Source organism: Coptis chinensis, chromosome 4, assembly GCF_015680905.1.
Source record: "Coptis chinensis isolate HL-2020 chromosome 4, ASM1568090v1, whole genome shotgun sequence".
Taxonomy (NCBI): domain Eukaryota; kingdom Viridiplantae; phylum Streptophyta; class Magnoliopsida; order Ranunculales; family Ranunculaceae; genus Coptis; species Coptis chinensis.
This window is the reverse complement of record NC_141459.1, coordinates 91395126-91419848: the sequence shown is the minus strand read 5'-3', so window position 1 is coordinate 91419848 and position 24723 is coordinate 91395126. Positions and strand designations below refer to the sequence as shown.

The 24723-nt window shown below is 37.3% G+C and overlaps 1 protein-coding gene and 1 pseudogene across 4 annotated transcripts; both read right to left on the bottom strand.

Annotated features, from left to right (window-relative positions):
- Window positions 1-12418: 12418 nt before the first annotated feature.
- On the bottom strand, window positions 12419-14191 carry LOC147505625 (uncharacterized; annotated as a pseudogene).
- Window positions 14192-14803: 612 nt separating this feature from the next.
- On the bottom strand, window positions 14804-23750 carry LOC147505624 (uncharacterized). Of its 4 annotated transcripts, none has more exons than XR_015193418.1 (9): window positions 23391-23542; window positions 21087-22210; window positions 20158-20309; window positions 19120-19484; window positions 18366-18492; window positions 18027-18270; window positions 17344-17907; window positions 15654-15740; window positions 14804-15207 (listed from the first exon to the last, which is right to left on the bottom strand). XR_015193418.1 is itself a non-coding variant. In XM_086558107.1 (9 exons), exons 2-9 carry the CDS (start codon window positions 22169-22171, stop codon window positions 15085-15087), a joined length of 2316 nt encoding a protein of 771 aa, XP_086414233.1. In that variant the 5' UTR covers window positions 22172-22210; window positions 23391-23750; the 3' UTR covers window positions 14804-15084. The 4 variants fall into 4 exon arrangements, 2 of the variants coding, with proteins under 2 accessions (XP_086414233.1, XP_086414234.1); XM_086558107.1 differs by having other exon boundaries at window positions 17344-17476; window positions 23391-23750; XM_086558108.1 differs by lacking the exon at window positions 23391-23542 and adding an exon at window positions 22579-22734 and having other exon boundaries at window positions 17344-17476.
- Between the last annotated feature and the right edge of the window lie 973 nt (window positions 23751-24723).

The window sequence follows — 24723 nt, the reverse complement described above, 5'->3', positions numbered from 1 at the left end:
ATTAATTCAATGCAGTTGCATCCGATTTTCGATTTTCCGTTAATTATTTTTTAAGATTAGTTCTACGCATTTGCATTATGTTCCAAATTTATAATTAATTTTTCTTTGAGGTTAGTTCAATACAATTTGCATCCAAATTTAATTCCCGAATTTAATCTTTTGAAGGTTAGCTCAATGCATTTGCATCCAGTTCGATTTTCCTACAATTATTTGTTGATGTTAGTTTGATGTATTTGTATCCAAGTTTTGATTTTCTGTTAATTATTCTTTGAGATTAGTTTAATGCAGTTGTATCCATATTCTGATTTTCTATTAATTACTTTTTTAAGATTAGTTTAATGCTTGCATTTGCATCCAAATCAGATTTCCGCTAAATATTATTTGAGGTTAGTTCGATGCATTTGCATCCAGTTTTTCGTTCCCCATTAATTGTTTTTTGTCGTTAGTTTCATTCAATATTATATATATATTTTAAAATATTTGTCATTATTGCTTTGCCGTTTTTTTTTTTTTTTTTTTTTTTCATTTTCTATTATATATTTTGTATAATTGTTTTTTAACTATATTTTGAAGCCATGTTAAGGATATATTCGAAATAAGTCGGTGTTTGATCACAGATACTAAAATTGTATGATTTGTAATAAGGAATTAGTTTTATACAAATCACCTATTTTTTAGCAATTTTTTTTTATTTGATAAAATATAAATTAGTTTTTACAAATCACCTATTTTTTAGCATTTTTTTTTATTTGATCAAATATATAAGAATTGGAACACTAAAAGTGTTTGATTCGTATTTCTACAAATCACTTATTTTTTTAGTAATTTTTTTTTATTTGATCAAATATATAAGAATTAGAAATACATTCAAACTCTCCAAATATAAGAATTAGAAATACACTCAAACTCTCGAAAGAGGTTCCATGTACGTGGGAGACTATTAGAAAATATTATCTTTCATAGTAGAGTGCCACATAAGATAGAAAAAAAAACTAACTCTCATAATAGAGTGCCACATAGGAGAGAGAAAATCTTTCTTTAAAGGTCTCTGCTTTAGTATATAGATAGTAGATACCTGGCTGGATCTGGGCTACCACGAGGATATCCCTATAGGGATGAGTGTTCCGAGACCGTTGGATCCGAGATCTAACGGTCCGAAAATCAAAAACAAAAAGGAAGAGAGAGAATATGGGTTTGTTTTTTATTTTCGGACCGTTGGATCTCGGATCCAACGGTCTCGGCTGGCGTCCCTATGAGGATATCCTCGGGGTAGACGAACTCTACCTGGCTGAGGTCTGTATAAGCGACCTGGTGAGTTGTGTTGGACACGTGTATAATATATACTAGTATACTGCTAAGCAGTGGGGGTAAGCGGAGTGGGAGAGGAAGATGGAGGAGTGGAGATGGAGAAGAAGGAGTGGAGATTTATAGTGTCTGGAGAGGGAGAGGAAAAGGGAGAGTGAGAGAGACGAAGAAAAAAATGTAGAAGGAAGATATGAGGATAGATTGCATTTAAACCAACCAAGTTGGTTTTTGTCCGCATAACCCCTCCTTCTCCCAAAATGTTCGCTCCGCTCACGGATTAGCTATGTATATTAGTCTCTCACACAGCCCTTTTTTATTATGTCGTTCCAATTTTGTGGGGGCAACCTGATGAGAGAATAATTCCACACGCGGAGTAGTAACTGAAGATGCAAATGATGTTGCTTTGATAAGTACTGAATTGATCCTAAAAGTGTAGGTCCTCAATTAGTGAGAAAATTGTATATATAGTAGCTCGAGTGAACGTTCTAATTTGGAGATCGTAGTTAATAGCTAGCCTTGAGTTGGCGTGACTATAACTAGCCTCCGTTTTTTGGAGTTTAATTGCCATGTAAAAATGTGAGTAGCCCTAGTTCAGAGATTGACTTGCAATAAATCAAGTGAATTGAACATTCCCCTGTGGCTTTAGCCAACCCCAGTTCGGAGTATGATTGACCTTCAACTTAGTAGGTCGAGCTAGGTTGCTCCTCCATACAGAAGAAAATGGTGATTCCACTGTATGTTGGTGTGAGATCAAAAATTAAATATAACAGTCAACTTTGCACCAAGCACTTTTGTTGGCCTCTAATTTAAAGTTCGAGCGACCTGCAATGGGTTGATAATGTGACAGACGCAACCTCCAACATATCGATCTACGCTGAAATTAAAGGATTAGTAGTAAATGGTAAATGATATATTTCTGGAGCATTCGTAAGGCATCATTGTATGGATACAACAATTGTCGTAGTCCCAAATTTGGAGTGTAACCAACATGTAATAGATTGAGCTACACCATGAAATAGCAGTAGCATACCAGAATTGCGAGTTCGCGTTAGATAACTCCAAACCAATTCGATCTCTTATCAATTGGTAGTGACTCTGAGTGGTACCATGCCAAAGCTTGCTCCAAAGTAACTAGCTCGTGCATGTTGCGACCTGGGACTTGAATCATCAATCTCTTCGATGGTTATTCCACCTGTTATAGTGTACCATTTCGCAATATAGTATGTATATATATAGAGCAGCGTTGCAGTACAAATGTTAGTTCTAAAATTTGAAATGAAAACCTCAATTTCATAGCTTCTCTTGAAGAAAGAAAAATGCCCTCTGCATGGTGTAAGTCAGTTGAAACAAACGATTGAATAGTTGATAGCCTAATAGATTTGGCTTGTTGATTTGTTGGTTTGGATTCTTAAATCGTTGTAATCAACATGTTATAGTTGTAACTTGTTGTTCATAGTATGGTCGACCTATGGAAGATCAAGTAGATTGTTGATGAAGGGATTGATCAAATTAGTCCATTGTCAACAAATTGTTAGTGATAGTTAGCCCTCTATATAATGTATAGTGGATTTAATGAATCCAAATTCAATAGTGTTTGGACCTACGGTTTTTCAATAATCTTCCATATCAGTTCTTATTACAAAAAAGAAACTGAAATTATAGATTAAAGAGTGCATAACAAAAAACGTATGTTGAGTAAACGTCATTGTGTACAAGATACCAAGTATTTCACATGGAAATAAACGTCTGTTGAGTAAGCAGAAATGAAGAACATGCCAACATATAATGTAAAATGAATTTGATGACTATTAAGTCGTAGTGATGTCAGGTCGTCATTCTGAAGTCCAAAGCCAACCTAGTAAGAATCATGATATTGGTTTTCAAAGACAAATGCATTGATAAATTAAGAAGCCCCAGATGAGGTTCTTGTATATGGAGAACGAACATACGACCTGTTGAAATTAAAGACATCTCTCCCTTATTTGGACAAGCCACAAGTAATTAAATGAGGCCAAATATTAACGACTTGATGAGGTCGTGCTCACGTGAAGTCGCTCAAGAGAAGCACAAAATTTCTGCTTCAAACAGTACATATGCATCTTGACTAATACTAAGTTGAAACTGCTCATCTTCTTTTCTTTTTGCACAGAACTAGATGACAGTAAAAGGCACGCTAGCTTGCATGCTAAAAATATTTAGATTCAAAAAAATCTTTTCTAGAAAGGACTAGTTTTAAATTGGTAATTAAATGGTATTAAACCCGTCTTGACATAGCAAAATGTGGCGGCCTTAAGTTTCTAAAGCCATGAATCAAAGGAACAAAAATATGAACAAATATATCAAGAGGGAGATTGAAAGACTTGGTGATAGAACCAAACGACTTTATGTAAGTGTCTTCTAGTACTTCTTAGCTTTAAACCATGTTAAGTTCGATCATCACTAACACCACGCTTCAAGGGCTTGGAAATCATTTGTTTTCTTGAATGGTAATGAAAATGTGAATTTCCAAGAAATTCTCCCCACAGACAGTGTCAATGTAAAAGCTGGATTTATCTAAAGCCTTATAGTTCGAGAGAATAGGGGAAAATGGGGGTTTGGTGTGGATTGACTGAGTTCGCGATAGATGCAAGCTGCCTATGTATCCAATTCTCCGATGAACTGAATCAAGTCTGACGTAGTTCCTCTTGATTGGTCATTTGAATAGGAAATGGAAATTGATCATGGAGAAGAAATAATAATCTTGGAGAGTGGAGAAGAAATAATGCTCTTGGAGAGTGGAGAAGATGGAGAGTCGAGATGATGTCTCCCCACCCTCCTCTGTTTGTTAGTTCCCTCGTCATTTATAGCTTGTGACATTTGGTTAATGTGGCTCTTGAATGAGCTTAAATGCGGATGCAATAAAGTGTATGACTGCTATTACAGAATTGCTATAACGGCTACAGAATTGCTGTAATGACTGCCTTTCCATCTTTGAGCGTTACAAGACCTGGTTGAGGTCTTGGTATAATCGACCTGGTTGAGGTCTTGGTATAATTTTGTGATGAGTTGTGCTGAACATGTGTATAATATACATTGGATGTGTATATTTAGGGGTGTCTCTTTTTTCCGAATAGCCAATTTTTCCGAATTCCGATCCGATATTTTTTCCGAATTTGGCAATGATATTTGTGTTCTGATATTCGAAATTCGATATCCAATTTTTCCGAAAAATAATTGGCTCGGAATTGGATGTGTTTTCAAAATCTGATTTCCGATTGATTTCCGAATTTTTAACATATATCGGTCTATTTCATATAGTTATTAAATTAAAACTACATATAGTTTACAAACTAAATAAAAACCTTAGAGAAGTAGAACATTGTCTCTCACAACTTCAAAAATTAATATTATCATTCTAGTACATGTCTCAATTTATCCCATATTCCTATTCACTGAATTAATGCGCCATTAACATGAAGAAATTTTTTGAATGAACATGTTAAAAGGTCTAAGTTGTTTGCTTAATTAATACATTTCAAAATAATTGCTAAATGAATGTATTAACTGGATAAAAAAAAATATGAGTATTCTAAAAGAGAATCCGATTATATAATTCAAATTTCTAATTTACTTCCATATTTTGCGGATTCTGAAATTTTCGAAAATTTTCCAATTTTCCGAACTTTCCGAATTCGGAAAAAAAATTGACATCCGAAAAATAATTGGATCGGATTTGGAAAGGATATTACCATCTGAAAAAAATTGGAAATTTTTCCAAAGTCCTTTATCCGATCCGAAGTCACCCCTATGTATATTAGTCCTTCACACTATCATGTTGAAGATGTTTGATAGAGCAGTTGAGAATTTGTATGTACTGAATTTGAAGAAAAATCTCATCTCATTGAGTAATGATCCTCCCATGTCGAGTTGATCGAATTGTATCATGTGATACAAATTAGAAAACAAAATCACACACTTTTGGTGTTTCCAATTTCGAGTTGTTACCAATATGATTTTAGTAATTAAAATTGTATTAGGAAACTGATAAATTAGAGAGAGAGAGATTTAAGAATATTTACTTGATTAATTTCTAAGAAGATTACAAAAGTTTATATAGAGATTTACAAGTTTCTAAAATAGGAACTAAAACTAAAACGGTGCGGTGGAAATTTAAATAATACGTGAGGCTCAAGGTGCGCTCTAGTTGAGCGCAGGGTGCGCTATATCTACTGGACTCTTGTCAAGCACGAGGTGCAGGGAGCACTCTAATCATGTTTTGAATAGGTGCAAGGCGCGCTCTAATCATGTTTTGAGTAGGCGCATGGCGCGCTTAGCACTATGACATGAAGAATAACTTCTAATACTCCCCCTCAAGTTGGAGAGTGAATGTCAAGAACTCCCAACTTGCGAATTAATCTCAGAAAGGTGTCCTTGCCGAGAGGTTTAGTGAAGGCGTCAGCCACACCTGATCTGAGGATGGAACGAACATAGGAGATAGTAACTTGGCCTGTATCTTATTACGTAAGAAATGACAGTCCAATTCTATGTGCTTCATTTGTTCATGAAAAACTGGATTTTGAGAGAGATGAAGGGCGGCTTGATTGTCACAAAACATGCATGTTCATCGGAGAAGGATGAGAAATGCCTAAGTCAGAGAGAAGATACTTTAACCATTGAAGTTCACACGCCAAGGTAGCCATGGAACGATATTCGCTTCAGCAGAAGAACGGGATACAGTGCTCTGTTTCTTTGTTTTCCAGGATATAGGGCTAGAACCAAGAAAAGTGCAATAACCACTAGTAGACCGACGAGTGACAGGGCAGCCAGCCAATTAGAGTCACAGAAACCAGAGATGTGTAAAGAACTACTAGCGGATAAGAGAATCCCTTTATTGATCGAACCTTTAAGATAGCGAAGTATACGATGAGCAACATCTAGATGTGGAGTCCGTGGGGACTACATGAAACGGCTGAGATAATTTACAAAATAAGTGATATCTGGACGTGTAATTATGAGATATAAGAGATGCCCAATCAAGCGACAATAGACAGTAAGATCCTGAAGTAATGTGCCATCATCGGTATGGAGGTTGATGTTTTGTTCCATAGGGAATTCAGAAATACGACCACCAATGGTACCACAATAAGGCAGAATGTCCAAAAGACATTTGCGCTGTGTAAGAAATAATCCTTCTTTGGAATGAGCAACCTCGATACCCAAGAAATATTTTAGACGTCCCAAGTCCTTGATATAGAACTTTGTTTCTAAAAATTGCTTCAAGTTCTGAATGAGAGATGGATTGTTGCCTGTTATCAGAATGTCATCCACATACACAAGGACAAATGTAGAATCAGAACCACAAATATTTATGAATAGAGAATAATCTGACTTAGACTGAGTGAAGTCGGCAGTGATAAGAGTGTTAGAAAGTTTGGCAAACCATTGCCGAGAAGCCTGCTTGAGCCCATATAAGGACTTATTGAGGCGACATATCCTGTGCTCCCCCTGTTTGGCAAATCCAGTAGGTAATGTCATATAAACAGTTTCATCCAAATCGCCTTGGAGAAAGGCATTGTGGACATCCAGCTGATGAAAAGTCCAACGTCTGATAGTAGCAATGGAGAGAAGTAAGCGAACAGTGACTAATTTAGCAACAGGTGCAAAAGTGTCATGATAGTCTTGACCTTCAATTTGATTGTAACCCTTGGCAACAAGACTAGCTTTGTAACATTCAATAGAACCATCTGAATGATATTTAATCTTGAAAACCCATTTACAACCAATAGGCTTATGATGAGAGGATGACAGAACAAGAGTCCATGTGTTATTCTGTTCCAAGGCTGCAATTTCAGCAGCCATAGCAGCTCTCCATTCTGGAATTTTGACAGCTTGAGAAAAAGATGTAGGAACAACTGAAGAAGACACTTTAGACAAATTTTTTTTATGACAAGTAGAAAAGTTAGTGTCAGAAACATAGAAAGCCATAGGATATGAAGTGGAAGACCGTGTTATCTTAGAGTCCAAGTGGATGAGGTTGGCCGAATGAGGGACTTTAGGTGCCTTGGTGAGAGTAGGGCAATGATAATCTTTGATGAGAAGTGGTGGGGGATTTCGTGCTCTAGCAGAACGAGGTGAGGTAGGATGGTTGAGTTATGGTGGCTGAGGGAGTTCCAAAATTGCAGGGGTCGGAGCTGTCTGAGTGGGAAGAGTGTCTACTGGAGGGATAGGAGATGATTGAAGGTCGAATGTCTCATTGTCGAGAGATGGGTAAGGGATAAACTGGCAGATGTGATGGTAGGGAAGAGAAATTTTGATAGGGGAAGACATTCTCATGGAAAATCACGTCACGGGAAGTATATATTTTCTTGGAAGATAAATCATAAATGTGATAGCCTTTCTGAGCATAAAGATAACCAATGAAGATGCCAGATTTCCCGCGGTGATCAAACTTATTTTTAATGTAAGGGTTGTGAGCAAAACATAAACAACCAAAACGCGAAGATGGGCAAGAGTGGGAGGTGTTGTAAATAAAAGCTCATGAGGTTATTTGTCATTTAACAAGGTGCTAGGGTTTTTGTTAATGAGATAGCCTACGGTGAGAATGCATTCATCTCAGAAGGATAATGAGAGATGAGCTTGAAAACATAACGCTTGGGCAACGTTGAGTAAGTGACGATGTTTTCTTTCAACAACTGCATTTTGTTGGGGAGTAGCAACATAACTACTCTAGTGGATTTCCCCATGTTTTGAAAAAAATTGTTGCATGGTATGGGATATAAATTCGGATCCATTATCGGATCGAAGGACTTGGATTTCATGAAAATGGTCATCAATGTTGCTATGGCCAGATATGAGTGAATGTATTATAGAATGAAATTGAGTATGAACCATGGCAAAAAAAGATTGTAAATCCATGACAGTTTCAGATTTGACAGTCATAAGATAAGTCCATGTAGCACGACTAAAATCATCAACAATAGTTAAGAAAAAACGAGCATTGGAATAAGATGGTAAATGAAAAGGACCCCAAATGTTACAATGAATCATTTGGAAAGGTCTAATAGTTTTTATTGAACTATGAGAAAAAGATAAATGTGTTTGCTTAGCTTACGGACATATAGTGCAAGTAGTATTATTGGAACTAGAAATGAAAGGAAACTGCTTAGCTAAAATCTGCAAAGGCGTAGAAGAGAGATGTCCTAAGCGATAATGCCATAAATTATTGGTGGTGGAGTTGTGGGATGAGCAAACGGAAGCTAGTTGGAGATGGTAGAGTCCCCCATTAAGCGGTCCTAATCCAATCTTCTTCTTCCATAACTGGTCCTGAAAAAGGCAAGAATCATTAGTAAACATGATAGAGATAGGGTGAAATTTGACTAGTTCACTAATGGAAAGCAAGTTAAAATGAAAAGTGGGAACAAACAGAACATTGTCAAGACGCAATAGAGGAGAGAGAATAACACTACCAACATGAGTAATTAAATGGTCTGTGCCATCCAGAAGTTTAAGAGTAGAATGTGTTAAACAAGTATGATAATGGGAAAACAGATGCAATGATGAACAAACATGATTGGTAGCACCAGAGTCAATGATTCATACGGATTTAGAAAAACACGAGAGAGATATACCTGTCAGATTTGCTTGTGAAGTGGTACTACCTGAATCAAGCAAACTGAGAAGTTGGTTGTATTGTTCTGTGGAAACAACAGGAGAAGTGGAGCATGTAGCAACCGAATTGGCTTGAGCAGGCTTGGGTGGATAATCGTGTAGTTTGTAATATGTACCAATATGATGTCCAACTTCGGTTCTGATGGTTGCAGAATGGACGAATGGCGTGCCGCCCGTCTTGCCCCAGATCGGAGGGCGCGCACGCTCTTTGCTGAGGTGAACCATTGTTGTGCTGTGGAGGTTTAGACGGGCCTGATTTCAAAGAAGAAGCCCAGTTGGTCTTCTGAAAGTGAGTACTCAGGGCAGCAACGCCTGGAGCAGAAGGAAGAGAGAGTGCATGAATATCTTGTTGCTTCTCCTCTTGTCAGATTAAAGAATAAATATTGGACATACGAGGAAAATGATCCATTAAGAGAATTTGACTGCAGATGGATTGAAAACAAGCATCTAGGCCTTGCATGAATTTCATAGAACGACCGTCTTCAACCTCTTTGGCAAAAATAGATGCATGACCACAAGTACAAGCAGGCATAGTAGATAAATAACTTAATTCATCATAGAAAGATTTAAGCAAAGTGAAATAAACAGATACCGGACGATTGTCTTGCTTGAGAAGAGTGACGGAATCCTTCAGTTGAAAAACCTTGGGTGCATTAGTTTGTGAAAAACGACCACCTTGATCTTTCCAGATTTCGGATCACGAGTCGGCAAGATAGATGTTGCCACGGATATCCGAGTAACGAGTGAGAAATCCATGAAGCAAGAAAGTCATCACATTGCGACCACTTGGATTTTTCTTTGGGAGTGATGGGAGGTGTGACAGAGCCATCGACAAAACCAAACTTATTCTTTGCTCGAAGGGCTCTAGAGATAGACCGTAACCAAGTCAGATAATTGTCCCCTGATAACAGAGGAGATACGAGGATAGCCGTGGGGCAATTAGAGTGGTGGACAAAAAAAGGATCATCAGAATCTAGAGGAGAGTCATTATTGGGATTGGAGGCGTCAGCCATTGAGAATTGAGAGGAGGCGGAAGCTGATAGAGTTTAGGGTTAGGGTTTGGATAAAAATTAGGCTGATACCATGATAAATTAGAGACAGAGAGAGATTTGAGAATATTTACTTGATTAATTTCTAAGAATATTACAAAAGTTTATATAGAGATTTACAAGTTTCTAAAATAGGAACTAAAACTAAAACGGTGCGGTGGAAATCTAAATAATACGCGAGGTGCGGGGTGTGCTATATCTAATGGACTCTTGTTAAGCACGAGGCACAGGGCGCACTCTAATCATGTTTTGAATAGGCGCATGGCGCGCTCAGCACTATGATATGAAGAATAACTTTTAATAGAAACCAATTACATTACTTAATTATATGCCCAACGCTTATGGAAATCCTTGGGTTTATATATTCTTATTGATATATGTGTGTGCTTTGTAAGCAAGAGAGGAGAGCCAAAATTGTAGAAAATTGGTGAGAGTCAAAATTGTTGTAAGCAGAATTTGGTGAGAGAATTTGTGTGTTCTAATGAGACTTATGGATATTGGTGAATGTTTGTAATTTGTTCTCTCTATTGGAATTGATTCTCCTTTTGTTAGTGGACATAGGCATTGCCGAACCACGTTAAAATCTTTGGTCTCTCTTTCCTTCTTCTCGTGGTTGATTGCTTGTAGTTTCATTTTGGCTGTGTTTGGTTCAAGGAAAATGGAGGAAAAAAAACTCTTTCCTAGAATCTGTAATCTCTGGTTCGTTTGGTAAACATTGGAAAACTGAAAGACGGAAAACAAATTCTTCAAGTACTAGCAAACAATGGAAAACAACTCACTTTATAAAAAAGATGAAGTTGTTTTCTTCTCTCTGTTTCCTTTTTTTTTTTTTTTGAAGTTAGAGGTTTTGGAAGACTTCAATCTGTATTGATTACCTTCTAAAGTACAAGGTTCCCACCCTATCCATCTCTTCAAGAGCAGTTACTCTTCTATCTAATGGTGGTAGTAGGAAAGAAATACTATCATCTCGAGACTTACAAAGTTTTGAAAGGTAGTCCGCCACCTGATTACCTTCCCTAAAAATATGTTTTACTTCTAGCACCTCAAAAAGGTTTCTTAAAATTGCAAAGGGTGCAACAATATTGTCACAGTACCATGGTGCTATCTCCCTCCCATTCAAGATGTTGATTCATGGTGCTTGATTTTCTTGTACCCCCCAATGGTCGCCTTATTCCACTATAGCTCACCAATTCTTGGCCAATAACTGATTTACCGAACCAAGAACGCCATTTCTTCATTGCCTTGCCAATTCAACATTATCACGTCTTCTTCTGGATTGATCCATTTGATCCATGTAATGTGCTTAGATTGGTAGCTCACTTCAATGTTCAACCTCGACATCAGAACTCTCAATTCAATATAGTCTTCAACCTCTCCTAACCTCCTCTGAAGATACAACTGCATGTCATTCACAATCTTGCTACACAGTTCCTGAGTTGTATACTTCATCTGGTTCATTCTCCTCCTTCCTCTTTCTGCCCAGATCTTGTGTATTGTAGCTGCCACAAATGTTCTCCACACTTCACTCTTTGTGGTGTTCATGTTATTCACAATCTTGCCACCCATTCCTATTACTTTCTTAACCTTACTCCACACCTTAGAAAACGGGCAATCAAAATGGAGGTGTTTAGAGAATTCAGTTGAGCAATCACAAAGGCAACAACTTGAATGGCTCAACACCTTCTTCCTGATTAATCTATCTTGAGTTGGTAGGGAACCGCAAATAAAAGAGTGTTTAGGAACCACCAACTTCCCCCAAACAATCTTGTACCATTTAACCTTCTCCCTAATCTTTCTTAGTGTCATATATGCAGACTTGGATGTATAGGCTCCAGTGACTGAGGGGGTCCAAACCATAGTACAAAATATCAGGATATGGGTATTTATCGATATTCAATTTCTAGATATGTATCGTGGATATATCCCCCTCTTTGGGGATATTTTGATCCAAATATCGTGGATATATCCAAAATATCAAAAATATCATATTGTGGATATTTTTGATATATCATGATACATTATTTATATTTATTTGATATCCTATCCCCAAATATCTTATCCCAAATATCTTTATCTGCCCGATATTTGCGATGTGATGTATCTTATCTACAACATCTTTTATATATCTTTTTCTAATATAGTGATATCCCCAAATGTAGCTGCCAAAAAATGTTTGGACTCTCCAACTCCTCATCCTTATGTTTATGATTCTATCATTCCACCTTTACATGTGGTGTTCATCCCGCATTTGTAAATCTATAAAGGAAAATACCATTGTTTGCACCATTTTGCCAGTGTTTGTTTACATGGTTTTTCAAAATGATATTTCAATTTTTGGAGATATGATCTTCCCAAATTTGCAACCCTCTCCCAGCAGACCAACTCCTTTTTCTCTCTATTTCACAATGTCTGCCATGTCATGGCTTTAGAAGCATTGATCCCATGGTGGATGTCATCCATGAAGCCAAGTCAACATCCTTTGAGATCTGGGACTTGATGTCCACGCCTAACGTGCTGTTCACTTCTCTGGCTACTGTCTCCCACGGAGTTCCCACTGTCAGATTTACCAAAAGCTCGCTTCCACGGTTCACTGCATCAGCCATTCCTGGTGGAACATCTGGGATAACCTGGAGGTGGTCTCCGGGTAAGGAACGAACTGACATGTCCAGCAGTGAACTAATGGCAGATTCTGAGCTTAGCAACTGCGCTAATATTGGAGTTTCATCAATGGTATCGTCTTTAAACTTTAAAAGATTCTTGGCAAATAGGATTTTACTAGTCGCCGTGTTTCTTCAGGTTTTGGGATGAAATGGCCTTCAACCATGTACAAGGGAGGAAGCTGCTCAACCAGAGGGAGAACTTGTTTCATAATTGGAGGGCTAAGGGTCTCGAATTGCTTCATTGCCATTTCGAAACGGACTGTGGGAGATGATATGAGCTGGGAGATAACTGGACCAAAGCTTTGGGCCATTGGCAAATAACAGGAGAATAATGGAACAGCTGTTTAATGACATCAACACATTTCCACTTCGTTGAATAGCATATCTAGCCCCAATTAAAAGGTGTACCACAGATCCCAAAGAATGACCCCAAAAGTAGGAATCACACTATGTCTTGTAAAGATCGGACACATCTGTCGAATTTGAACTGTGCTTCATCTGCAATGCGAAAAGTGATCAAAGCCACTTATGGTGTTCAATCACCAAAACACCTTTTTCTGAAAGTCGCTCAAGAAACAAACGGTAGGTTAGTTGGGGGCAGCCCCAACAAAGATACCACCAATGAAATGGACAACGGATGTCGGTCTTGAATTTCTTGGTCTTAGCACCCAAGCTCCCTCAACTTCACGCCAGTCTCCTGAAACACCCCAACCATCTTGGGACCTCTTTGCAGTTTCTGTCATTAATTTCTCAATCTCACCATAGAGCTGTATTCCAGCGGTCCAAACTACTCAAGTGTGGACGCACTTTAAGGAAACGGTGGTTCGAGGAATTACAGAAGCCATTGGTCTGAAACTGCAACAGCTTTGCTGGATAGTGTCGATCAGGAGTGATTTCAGTAACGGGGCCAAGAAGTAACAAGGATCCTTCTCTCCCTCCCTGCGTCAATTATTCAGCAGTAGCAATTTATTCTTGTCTGAGAAAACTTTTATTGCCAAAGAACCAACAATAACAAATTAGCAATAGTGGCATCCATTAAAATTAAATTACTTTACTTAAAAATTAATTTTACTTGTATGAAATTAATTGTTAAGCAAAGTGACAAAACCATGTAAAATGGTTCTTCAAGAAATAGGCTAATAGCTACCAGATTGAGAGAAAGATAGACTGAGAGTTTGAGAGAGAAAGAAAAATGAGAGATGAAAGATGAGAGCGAGAAGAGAGCGAGTTGATCGAGCGAGAGAGGCTGCAGTGAGAAAGAGACCTTTTCCCACTCTAGTGGGATAATTTGATTCTTGGCTAATAATTACAAATAGAAATACTAACCTTTGTATCAATTAGAAAACAAACACACCCTAAGAGATTTCTAACAGAAGGTTGAAGCCACAAAGGTACCTCTGTAAGCCACGGATCATGCCAAAACCATATATCCTCTCTATTAGCTATAACATACTTGATATATTTTCTAGCTGTTTGTCTATGTTGCAAGATACCCCTCCACACCCATGAGCAGTCACTTGGCACTTTCATTGTCCAGAAAATTTGTCATTTATCTACTGTTTCCATGTCCACTCCACCCAAATTGATTTGTCCTTTATCTCTGTTTCCTGATACTCTTGATTCCTCTCACCCGCTACCAATGTTTGAAATCTCCTCTACCAAACTCTATCGATCTTTTGCTGGGATAGATAAAGATATTCCACCATTGACGTTGTAGGTAGAAGACGAAGTCGAGGGTTTTGGAAGGTGCGAGCTTCAATTAAATTCCAACCATATACTTTCTAGAAATGGAGCTTCAATTAAATTCCAACCATATACTTTCCAGAAATGTTTTCCACAAGAAATAGGAATCTGTTTGGACTACTTTTGGTTAGGAATTTGGTTGTTTATAGATTCCATACACCAATATTGTTGGTTCTACACTTCCGTTACATTGTCTATTGATACAGTTTGCATTGAACTGGTGTGCCTCACTCATCTTGGGGACCATCATAAATCTAGTGGTATCAAGTATCAACCTATCAGGTGCCACTCAAGGAATTAAATAATGGCAGTGTTGACTGTTGAATCTATATCAAATATTTTTTTGAAAGTTAAGTAGTTGGGATTATAGCCTCCCCTGCGTCCATAATTCCATTAATATCACACAGACAAATTCGTTCTCTTTCGTAAATATAAAATTATAATCATATATTGAGACTCCACGCAATAAAATCATATTTATGATTTTGTTTTCCAATATTCTACATAAATAGACTTTCACATGATTTCATCCCAAAACCCAAGACGATCTTTCAGAAGGTGCTACTTTGGTAATCCCCTTTTCAATGCTTTGGCGCAGAATCAGAAACAAAAGTGTGAAGCATGACACCATTTATGGCGTCTCTGTTTTTCATTTGGATAATTTGTTGACTCACTGCATACTAAACAGATTCTCGGGCAGGAGTATTAGTATTGAGTAGTGGTTTGAGAGCCTTGACAACGATGCTCATGCTCGGCCGGAAGTCAGGCTCGTGTTGCACACACAATGCTGCCACAGCAGCTAGCTGAAACAACAGTCAGCCACTAGTAGCCATTAGTGGTTTATCGGAAGAAAAACAAAAATTGTACCAATTAGTATTAGAAAATAGCGGGCAGAAATAACAAAGCAGCTCAGTTTTTCTATCTTTCACTGCATTTGGCTAAGCTAGAACAATAAGCTTTAAGGTTGAGAATACACACATAAAATCGAATGCGTAGTTTAAACACGGCTACATTCTAGTTCTAGCAAGCTTTCAGCTGCTTTTGATGACTTCTTGGGACTAGAAATTACATGTCTTGAACTCCGAAACAGTGGTGTTGACTACAGTTCTCTAATATTTGATTGGTAAGAATCTTAACAGTTCAGATTAAAGTTTTAGCTTAGCCAAATAAGAATTTTTACCAAAGCAAAATAAACACAAATATCAATCTACAAAGACTACCAAAAATTTAATTGGGAAGAAGGTCAGACCTTAGCGACCCCTTTTGGTGGATACTTTCCCATCAGCCTTGGATCTACACATTGCTTAACCTTGTCCTCGCTCAGTTTCGGAGTTGCCTAACCAAAAAAAAAGAAAAAAAAGAAGCTAATATTAGATTGGGAACCAAAAGCATTCGTCACATGCATGCACCTTATCCATGAAGGTTGGGGAGATGGGAGATGACAAACTACCTGGCAGGGTATCTAGTTAAAATCTTAACAGTGTAGTTGCAGGGTATCCAGTTAAAATCTTAACAGTGTAGTTTTAGCATGGCCGTTATAATTGATACAAATTAATTGATCAAAGTCCAATAATGAAACACATACCTACTAATTTGACCTACTTAACCGACCCCTAATGATAATCATTGATTTACATTGAGACGCGCCTTCGTGTATTGAACCAACGCTATCCAAATAGTGAGTCCCAATAGTAGGTAGAAAAAGTAGGTTTGCCGGTGCTCATCAAAGTCTTTCATTGAGCGAGAAACTCTCCAAGACAGATTGGAGGAAAAACTAACTCTCAAAGACACATTTTTTTTTAATCACTCACAAGGACTGGGCAGATGAAAAGTCAAGTATACCCTATACCCTTGACGCGAAGTTAAAAACGGCTCGAGTAAATGAAATGTTAAGTATACCCCTAATACGAAATAATAAACGGCCCAACCAAAACAACCCAGTGTATATAGTATGAACAATAATTGTTCATACCTCATCATGAGCTATGAACAATCAACTTATTTGGGGTATGAACAATTAATGTTTATACCTCAATATAATGTATGATCAGTAAGAACATCTATTGGAATATGAACAATCATTTGTTCATACCTATTTAGGGTATGAACAATTACTGTTCATACCTATTCGGGGTATGAACAATCACTGTTCACACCTCAACTTAATGTATGATCAGTAATAAGAACACCTATTGGAGTCTATCTGGGGTCTGAACAGTCAATATTCATACCTTGACATAATGTATGACCAGTAAGAACACTTATTGGAGTATGAACAATTATTGTTTATACTTCAACATGAGCTATGAACAATCATTGTTCATATCTATTTGGGATATGAACAATCAATGTTCATACCTCAACATAATGTATGATCAGTAAGAACTCCTATTGGAGTTCATACCTATTTAGGGTATGAACAATCAATATTCATATTTCAATATAATGTATGATCAGTAAGAACACCTAATGGAGTATGAACAATCATTGTTCATACCTCAATATATTGTATGAGGTACGTTCACCTATTTGGATATGAACAATCAATGTTCATATATCAACATAAGGTATGAACACTCATTGTTCATAACAAACTGATTGAAAGGGTAAAATTGGAAAATATTTATTCCAAATCCGGACTTTCTCCTTACGAATTATTTTCACTCGAAAATTGGGTTTCCGGGTTATTTACACCCAAAAATTGTCCTTGAGAGTGATTAAATAAAACATTGGTTCTGTGAGTGATTTTCACTCGCAAATGGGCGTTGAGACCAATTTCTTGTTCAAATAATACCATTACCAGAAATAGTTATGTTTCTTTGCCAACAATATGAGTCCTTTTATCACAGATTACACTTCTAATCATCTTGCTCTCCTAATTAGCAACTTTTAAAGTCCGTGTTGTTACTGAAACCGCAAACAGTGGCACAGTAGCTCACCCAAATAACCAGACTCTGCTGCCCACGAGGCAATGTACGATCAATAGGTTTCCTCCCACTCAAAAGCTCCAGAAGAATAACACCGTAACTAAATACATCACTTTTTTGCATTAACTGGCCCCTGAATGCTAACCTGAACATTAAGCATCAGTTTCATCACCATAGATCACAAAACATGAAGAATCGGCAGAATATTCTTATAGTATCGAAAAAGCAATTGATGTGATATTTCTTTGCTGTTATTGACAGAATGTCCATATAGATTTCGAACTTTCAGGGCTCTTCTAAATTCTAAGTAACGAAGCATGGTAGTCAAGGAGCTCCAATTGAAGGTACAAACTTGAAGACTCCTACGTTGAAGGTGGAAGAGTATGATCTGTTATTCGGATGCATGACCTATGACCTATATATACTAAACAAAAATTTGGTGAGAATATCCATAATTAAAAGTCAAAGGATGTTCTAGATAGGCAGATGAGTTTCCATGATTTAGACTATGTCAACGCCCTTTCAGTTGATTGTTTGCATTTCCATAGCTGTGTTTTCTGAACGTACGTAATATCACTGTTTCATAGAAAATTTGAAAGTTTCCAGTAAATTAAGCTTTGGAAAGAATCAAAATGTCAAACATAATATCCTTATATATATTTAGCCACAAGCAAGATTGAGTTTTAACAGCATACTCAGGTGCATGATAGCCAAATTCCCCTTCTAAAACACGAGACGCCGTATCAGGAGCTAGATTGGAGTCTGCAATTTTGGCTTTGAAATCTTCGAATAAGAGCACATTCCTTGAACTGATTTTACCATGTATTTGCATGCTCTCATGCAGATATTCTAATCCCCTTGCTGCATCAATGGCAATTGTCACTCTCTGCATCCAGTCAAGCACAGGACCTGGTTGTGCACCTTGAACTCCTTTTCTACCTACAAATTAAGAACCAGTTTCCAAAATAAATATTATATATGATATGCGATGAAAGGAAAGAAATTGGGGACAAAACAACAACTGAGAAGCATACCATGCAATATGTCATGTAGAGAACCCATGGTTGCAAACTCATACGCTAAGACACGAATATTGCCTTCCACACAGTAACCAAGCAACTGAACAAGATTGCCATGCTTCAATCTTGAGATCATGGAGACCTGAAGTCAGACAACAAACTGAAATGCTAAGTTATAGATAAAATTAACAAAAGGGATATATAAATTTGCCAAATAAACAAACTATGATTGTTAGTTTCCTTAGAAATTCAAGATTTGGCCACCTTTTTGGGACGACGTTCTCCTCACTATAAAACAAGACTGTTTGGCATGATCAGAAGTTTCAGAGTAATGTAATTCTTTGTGGAGGCGATTGATACAGTGATAAGATCAAATATACAACTTTCTTTATGAGTTAGATTAATATATGACGCCGGAACCCTTACAGATGTACATTGGCAATGTACTTATGTACGTTGGAATTTGGAACAAACCAACTACCATGGAACTTAAGTCCAAGATGTGAATGGTGTAGAACACAGCTACTTTCCTTCCTCATCTCAAATGTGTGGAGGGAAGCAAACTTTGCAGCAGATCAGGCCTTGCTTCTCTAGAACAAGTAGAGTACGAAGGCATACCTAACTGGCTAAAACATTGGGAATCACCTAATTCAGTGTACTTTAGAGTTTAGATTCTGCTAAGGTCAGTTGGGGAACTCTACTGTAAGTTATTTTCTTATACCGTATTAATATATTGCTAGCTTGGGGAAAATAAAAAAACAGTACATACCAGGGAAAAAAACTCGAAATTGGACTCAGATGAAGTATCAAGCTTTTTTATCGCCACAGCTTTGCTACTGTTTAGATTTGCATAATATACTCTACCATGAGACCCTTCACCAATCAAATATTGATCCCCAAAATTACCAGTCTTCTCTTTCACTATATCAAAAGACAAAATGGGAACTTCAATAGTAGCTGGAGTGAGCTTTGATCCTTTCTGATCCCCCCCAAAGTTCTGCCCTTCAGTAGCTGGAGTGAGCTTGGATCCTTTCTTAGGGCCCCCAGATTTTGGCCAGCCCCAACTAGGTATAATGGATGAGAGAGGGAACCTGGATTTGAGACCTTGGAGGTTTGAGAAGAACGATTCACCATCTAGAGAAAAAAAAAATAAAGATGAGATTTAATAATTACATCTAAACAGACTTTAAGCTTGCAACTTGATGTACAAATGTAGTTCAGTTTAAAAATATTTTAAAAGGGACATTTCTCTAGTAAAAATGTCTTGCTAATCAGACGTGATGGTAAACATGAGCAGAAATTGTCTTTTTGGCGTGGTATTGACACCTAAGAACTGGGAAAAGCACCCTTTTACGCTTTTTATCAAGGGTACATGCATACAGCAAACAAGAATCTGTCATGCAGATGTGGGATTCCATGCAGGTTTTGAACCTTTGGAGGGGCACTTTTACTGTGAAAATCAGGTAAGGAGCGCCTACTATTTGGTTGATACTACTTTTGTGTGTTTGGGATATGGAGTCCAAACCATTGAAGTAAATGGAAATCCAGAAAGTGTCTTTGGCTCGATTGGTTGATCAAACTCATCAAAGAGGGTGATTTGCTTTCCTGCCAAATCCTAGGGGCACATCAGCCGGATCTTGACGTCCGGATGAGTGGCGGAATGAAAATGGGCCTGGACTTCGCCAACCAAATCAGCCATGTAAGTGGAAATCAGCTAGTAGCGCCCCATTACACCATATATATATAGTGTGGCCCTGTAGTTCAGTAAACATTAACAGAAATATCACCTCCAGAACACATTTCTTACCCAATTCGAGCAACTCTGAATCTGTTTCTTCCCTACTTGTGGAATGCCTTGTCGGAATGACAACCTTTTCATCATCTGTAGAGCCCTTAAGAGATTGTGTCAAAGTGTGACTTGAAGCGAATTCCTTATTGGCTGCATCCTCTACAACCAGGCTGAAAATAAAAAAAGTGGCGTGGCAGAAGCGATATAAGAAGTTCAATAGAACATTAGGAAAAAAAAAAAAAAAAAAAAGATAATTGAAATAATTTTAATTATTAATACTAGAGAATTGATTATAATTTCCGTCCTAAAAACTCTTTATATAGAGAACTCCTTCAAATCGTTCTTAGAAACCTCCTAAAACACCTAAAAACACTTTCCCAGCATTCCTATTTGATAATTATAAACTTCTGGACACTTCTAAATTAGGCTTACAGATTAAAAATGGGATTTACTTGTTTTTAGTAAATTTGAATTTACAAAAACAATTAAATCGTAAAAAAGTTATTAAAAAATATCTTTTCATTGCTAATACTTGTGAATATATACTGTTATTAATTCATACTTGTGTCAAAATGTGACTGTGTAAGCATTGGCTGAAAGCGAACAAAAGAGATGCCGCAACTTATGCCGTCTCTGTATAGTTGTGTTTAAAAATGGAAGCCATTTTGGTTGAGGAATGACAAGGGGATTTATTATGTGCTGATAGATGTTGGTTTATTGGCCCAAACATGGCATCTTGACAATGCCCAGGTACCATTACTGATGCTCTTCCTGAAAATTAGTTCTGTCATTTTTAATTTGGTCAGTTGGCACTAAGATACAGTAGTGCAAGTTTAACTTCAGTTCTGTAGAGAAACATATGATGCTCAAACTCAACTAAAATTGTAACCTACTTAGCATCCAATACTTAGTTTCAAAAGGAAAAACTATATAAGTAGTGATTGTACCTTTTATCAATATTGGAGGAAACTATTGGGGGTAGAGTTCGACTTCTCCTGGAATAACCGCTCATGTTGCTTTCACCAGAAGAAGAGTCGTAATACGGAAAGGGATTTATATGTGGCGGTCGAGGTTGTATCTCACCCTCGAGCATCTTCACCACGGTGCTCATGGAAGGTCTGTCTTGGGGATAGCTGTGAGCACACGTTAATGCAACCATAGATAATCTCTTTGCTTTTTCTTTATCATTCTCCATAATGCCACATTCAACAAGAATTTCGTCCAATTGTTTGTTCTCAAAATACTCCCAAAATTTTCCTGGAAACCAATCTTTGCCATCATGATTTTTCTTCCTCCTCAAGATTTCAAATAACATCATGCCAAAGCTATAAACATCACACTTATACGTTATTAGTTTTGATCTGAAACACACCTCGGGGGCAGCATAACCTTCTGTTCCTCTGAATCCGCTCTGTGCGACTTGACTTACATTCATGTTACAAAGCTTCGCCAACCCAAAATCTGTAACCTTAGGAGAAAGATTTGAGTCAAGTAGCACATTTGCGGCTTTTATGTCATGGTGGATAATTGTCGGGTTACAATTCTCGTGCAAGTAAGAGATCCCCTTTGCTGTTTCAATTGCAATATCATATAACTCCACCCACTCTAGACGAAGGTGGTTCTCATACAAAACCCTATCCAATGATCCATTCTCCATGTACTCATAAACGAGTGCTTTTAAATCGGCTTCAAAACAAAACCCATATAGTTTAATCAGGTTTCGATGGTGAGTTCTGCCCATTGTACTAACTTCCGCTATGAATTGTTGCTTTGTTACATCATGCCTTTGGATTACATCTGGCAGGTTGTTTTTCAGTACTTTAGCAACAATTTGCGTACCATCAGGAAATTCACCTTTGTAAACATCTCCAAACGCACCATATCCTACTTTATTATTGAAACCTGATGTGAAGCTCTCAAGCTGCTGCTGTGTAAATGGCTGTGGTTTCTCTTTTGCTAGCTCACTCACTATTTTATTGATTTGTTCCAAGCTGTCATCGTCCTCTTCTACTCTACCAAGATTCGTCAACATCTTTGATGATACGATCAAGCAAAAAATGCTCAATCAAATCTGAGATGAAAATGGAAAATATATAAATGAGGTGGCCAAAAACTTTAATAATATCCTTTTTAAAAATAACTGAAAGTGTTTCCTTAGCTTGAACAAGCTAGCTAGTTCGGTCTATTAAAGATCAAACGAAATATAATCTTGAATACAAAATACTCTTAATCAAAAAATCAATTGACGAAGCAACTCTTATCTAAAAACCCAAAAACAAAAAACAATTCACGAAGCTACATTTTGCCAACATTACTAATAAATAAATAAATAAATAAATGAAAGCATAGAAAAAGGAAGTAGAAAAGCTTCCATTTATTGTTGTTCTTTGTACGGAATTGAATTCCACAAACCCAAAGAAACAAGAAGATCCCACGAACCTTCAAAGGATAGTTTAAGATCAAATGGGACTCAAACTACAAATTTAACATTCATAGATCAGCTATAAAATATTCGTCATCAAGTTTCAGGACCATGTCTGCAACACTTTATAATTATTTGAAAAGAGTTGAAACTTGAAAGAACGAGATGACTTCTGAAGTCAAAATTTTGACTGTTACATATAAGGCCCATTTCTTCGATAAGGCTGAGTCCAATGGTCAGCCACCCTTCATCCCCATTCCTCAATAGCACAGTGGTATGAGGATAGAGAGTAGGTTTTGGCGAAGCAATGGTTTAAACCATCCTACGCCAGTTCAACTTTGCGGTTTGAAAAAAAAAAAAAACATTCAACGCAACTTCAACCAGCGCAGAATGAAAACCCACATTTTTAACAGACGAAAAATGCCCCTTGCCCCTGCGCGCCTTTTACCTAACCTCTTCCCCATTTTTTTAGAAATAGTGGGGGGGAAATGTACAAATGTAATTAAAAATTTTATAAAAAACACTTCAACACCCAAAACAAAACCATCTAACTATCCATTGTGAAGTGGTTTAATGATAGTGAAAATTTTCAAACCACTCTATTTAGCTACCAAATTTCGTTTTTGCTATTCTCTCCTCGATTTTATTTTTTCTATAATAGAAAGTAATTCTTATAAAATTTAAAGCAAAACCACCGCCACACCCCTCCACTTTTGAAGGGATGGGGGCCATTGCATCTTGATATCTAAGTACAACTTGGCTTGAGCTTGACCATTTGATTGTAAAAATCAAAATTTTCAATAAAAGCCTAGATTCTCAGTTCCGGTACCTTTTTCATAAGGACCCTTGGTCATCTTTGATTTCCCTTCTCTCGGCTCTCGTAATCTCTGATCTCCATGGAATGAAATTGCTTGCAGGTAGTATGACATTGCAGATTTTAAGTCCATACACCCACCCCATCAAGGAAAATTCTTTGTTTGTGCTTGTAATGGGTTATAAACTTATAATATACATTTTGCACTTACTATTCTAGATACTTTTGTGGAAACTGGAAACTCATTTAAATATTGCATAATTTTAGAACAAATGTACGTGTTGTATTATAAATTTGATCTACGAAATTTGACATTGACAAAAACCTAAAGCAGGAAGACCCATATGACTTTTTCTCTTGCACAACCCCCTCCTCTTTTTGTTTTTGTTTTTTTAGCTAACTTAAAAAGGGGAGGGGAAATGTACAATGTGGCTACATAAATATTTTATAAAAAACACTTCAACACCCAAAACAAAACCATCTAACTATCCATTGTGAAGTGGTTTAAGATAGTGAACCTATAGACTACACTGTCAGAAAAATCCAACTTCAAGCCAATGCAGTTTCCTTCCTCTAGTTTAGCTACCAGCTCAGTAGCACTGGCTAACTACTCTATCGGGTTTTTTTTTTTTCGTTGAAAACATGTCTTATAAAATTCAAAGCATAATGGGTACAAGATCTTTGTCCATCCAACAAAAGTCGGGGAGAGTTCAGATCTTGATATCTAGAAGCCCACTTGGGCTAGCTCATGAGCTTCACCATTTACTTGCCTACTAATCCAACTAAACCTACAAAAAGTGAAAGTCCGCATAACTCCCCCCTATTACATCTAATGGAATCTAGTTTCCAATTTATCAACTGCCGCTCACTCAAGTTTTGTGCGACCAAAATAACTTGATGGCCAGCTCTCCTTCAAACAGGCCCTGATGTGCTTCCCGTGGTCCTAGCTAGTTTAATTGTTCACTTCCAAAGTGCCACCATCTCCTCCTCTTTTAGACATATGCCTTCCCAAAGAGCCATGTAGGCTGCTCCCACCATAGTTCCTTCTCTATCCCAAGCCAAAGTCCCTGCTTTCTTTTGCCACCCTTTGTTTCCCTACTGAAAGCCAAGCTTTTGATCAAAATGGATTAATACAATATTTACTTCCCACAATAGGAAAAATAGGATTGTTTTTCTTATCAAGCCAAGTCTTAGAAAGGTAGAGTTTGAAAAACTACTCCCCTAGGTTTCTCTATATGCTTCCGTTTTCTGTATTCCACTCGAAGCATAAACCTTCTCAACCTAAGAACTATCTCTAATCAATTGGGCAATTTGCCCTCAAACTTAGCCTTATTTCTTACTCCCAAAA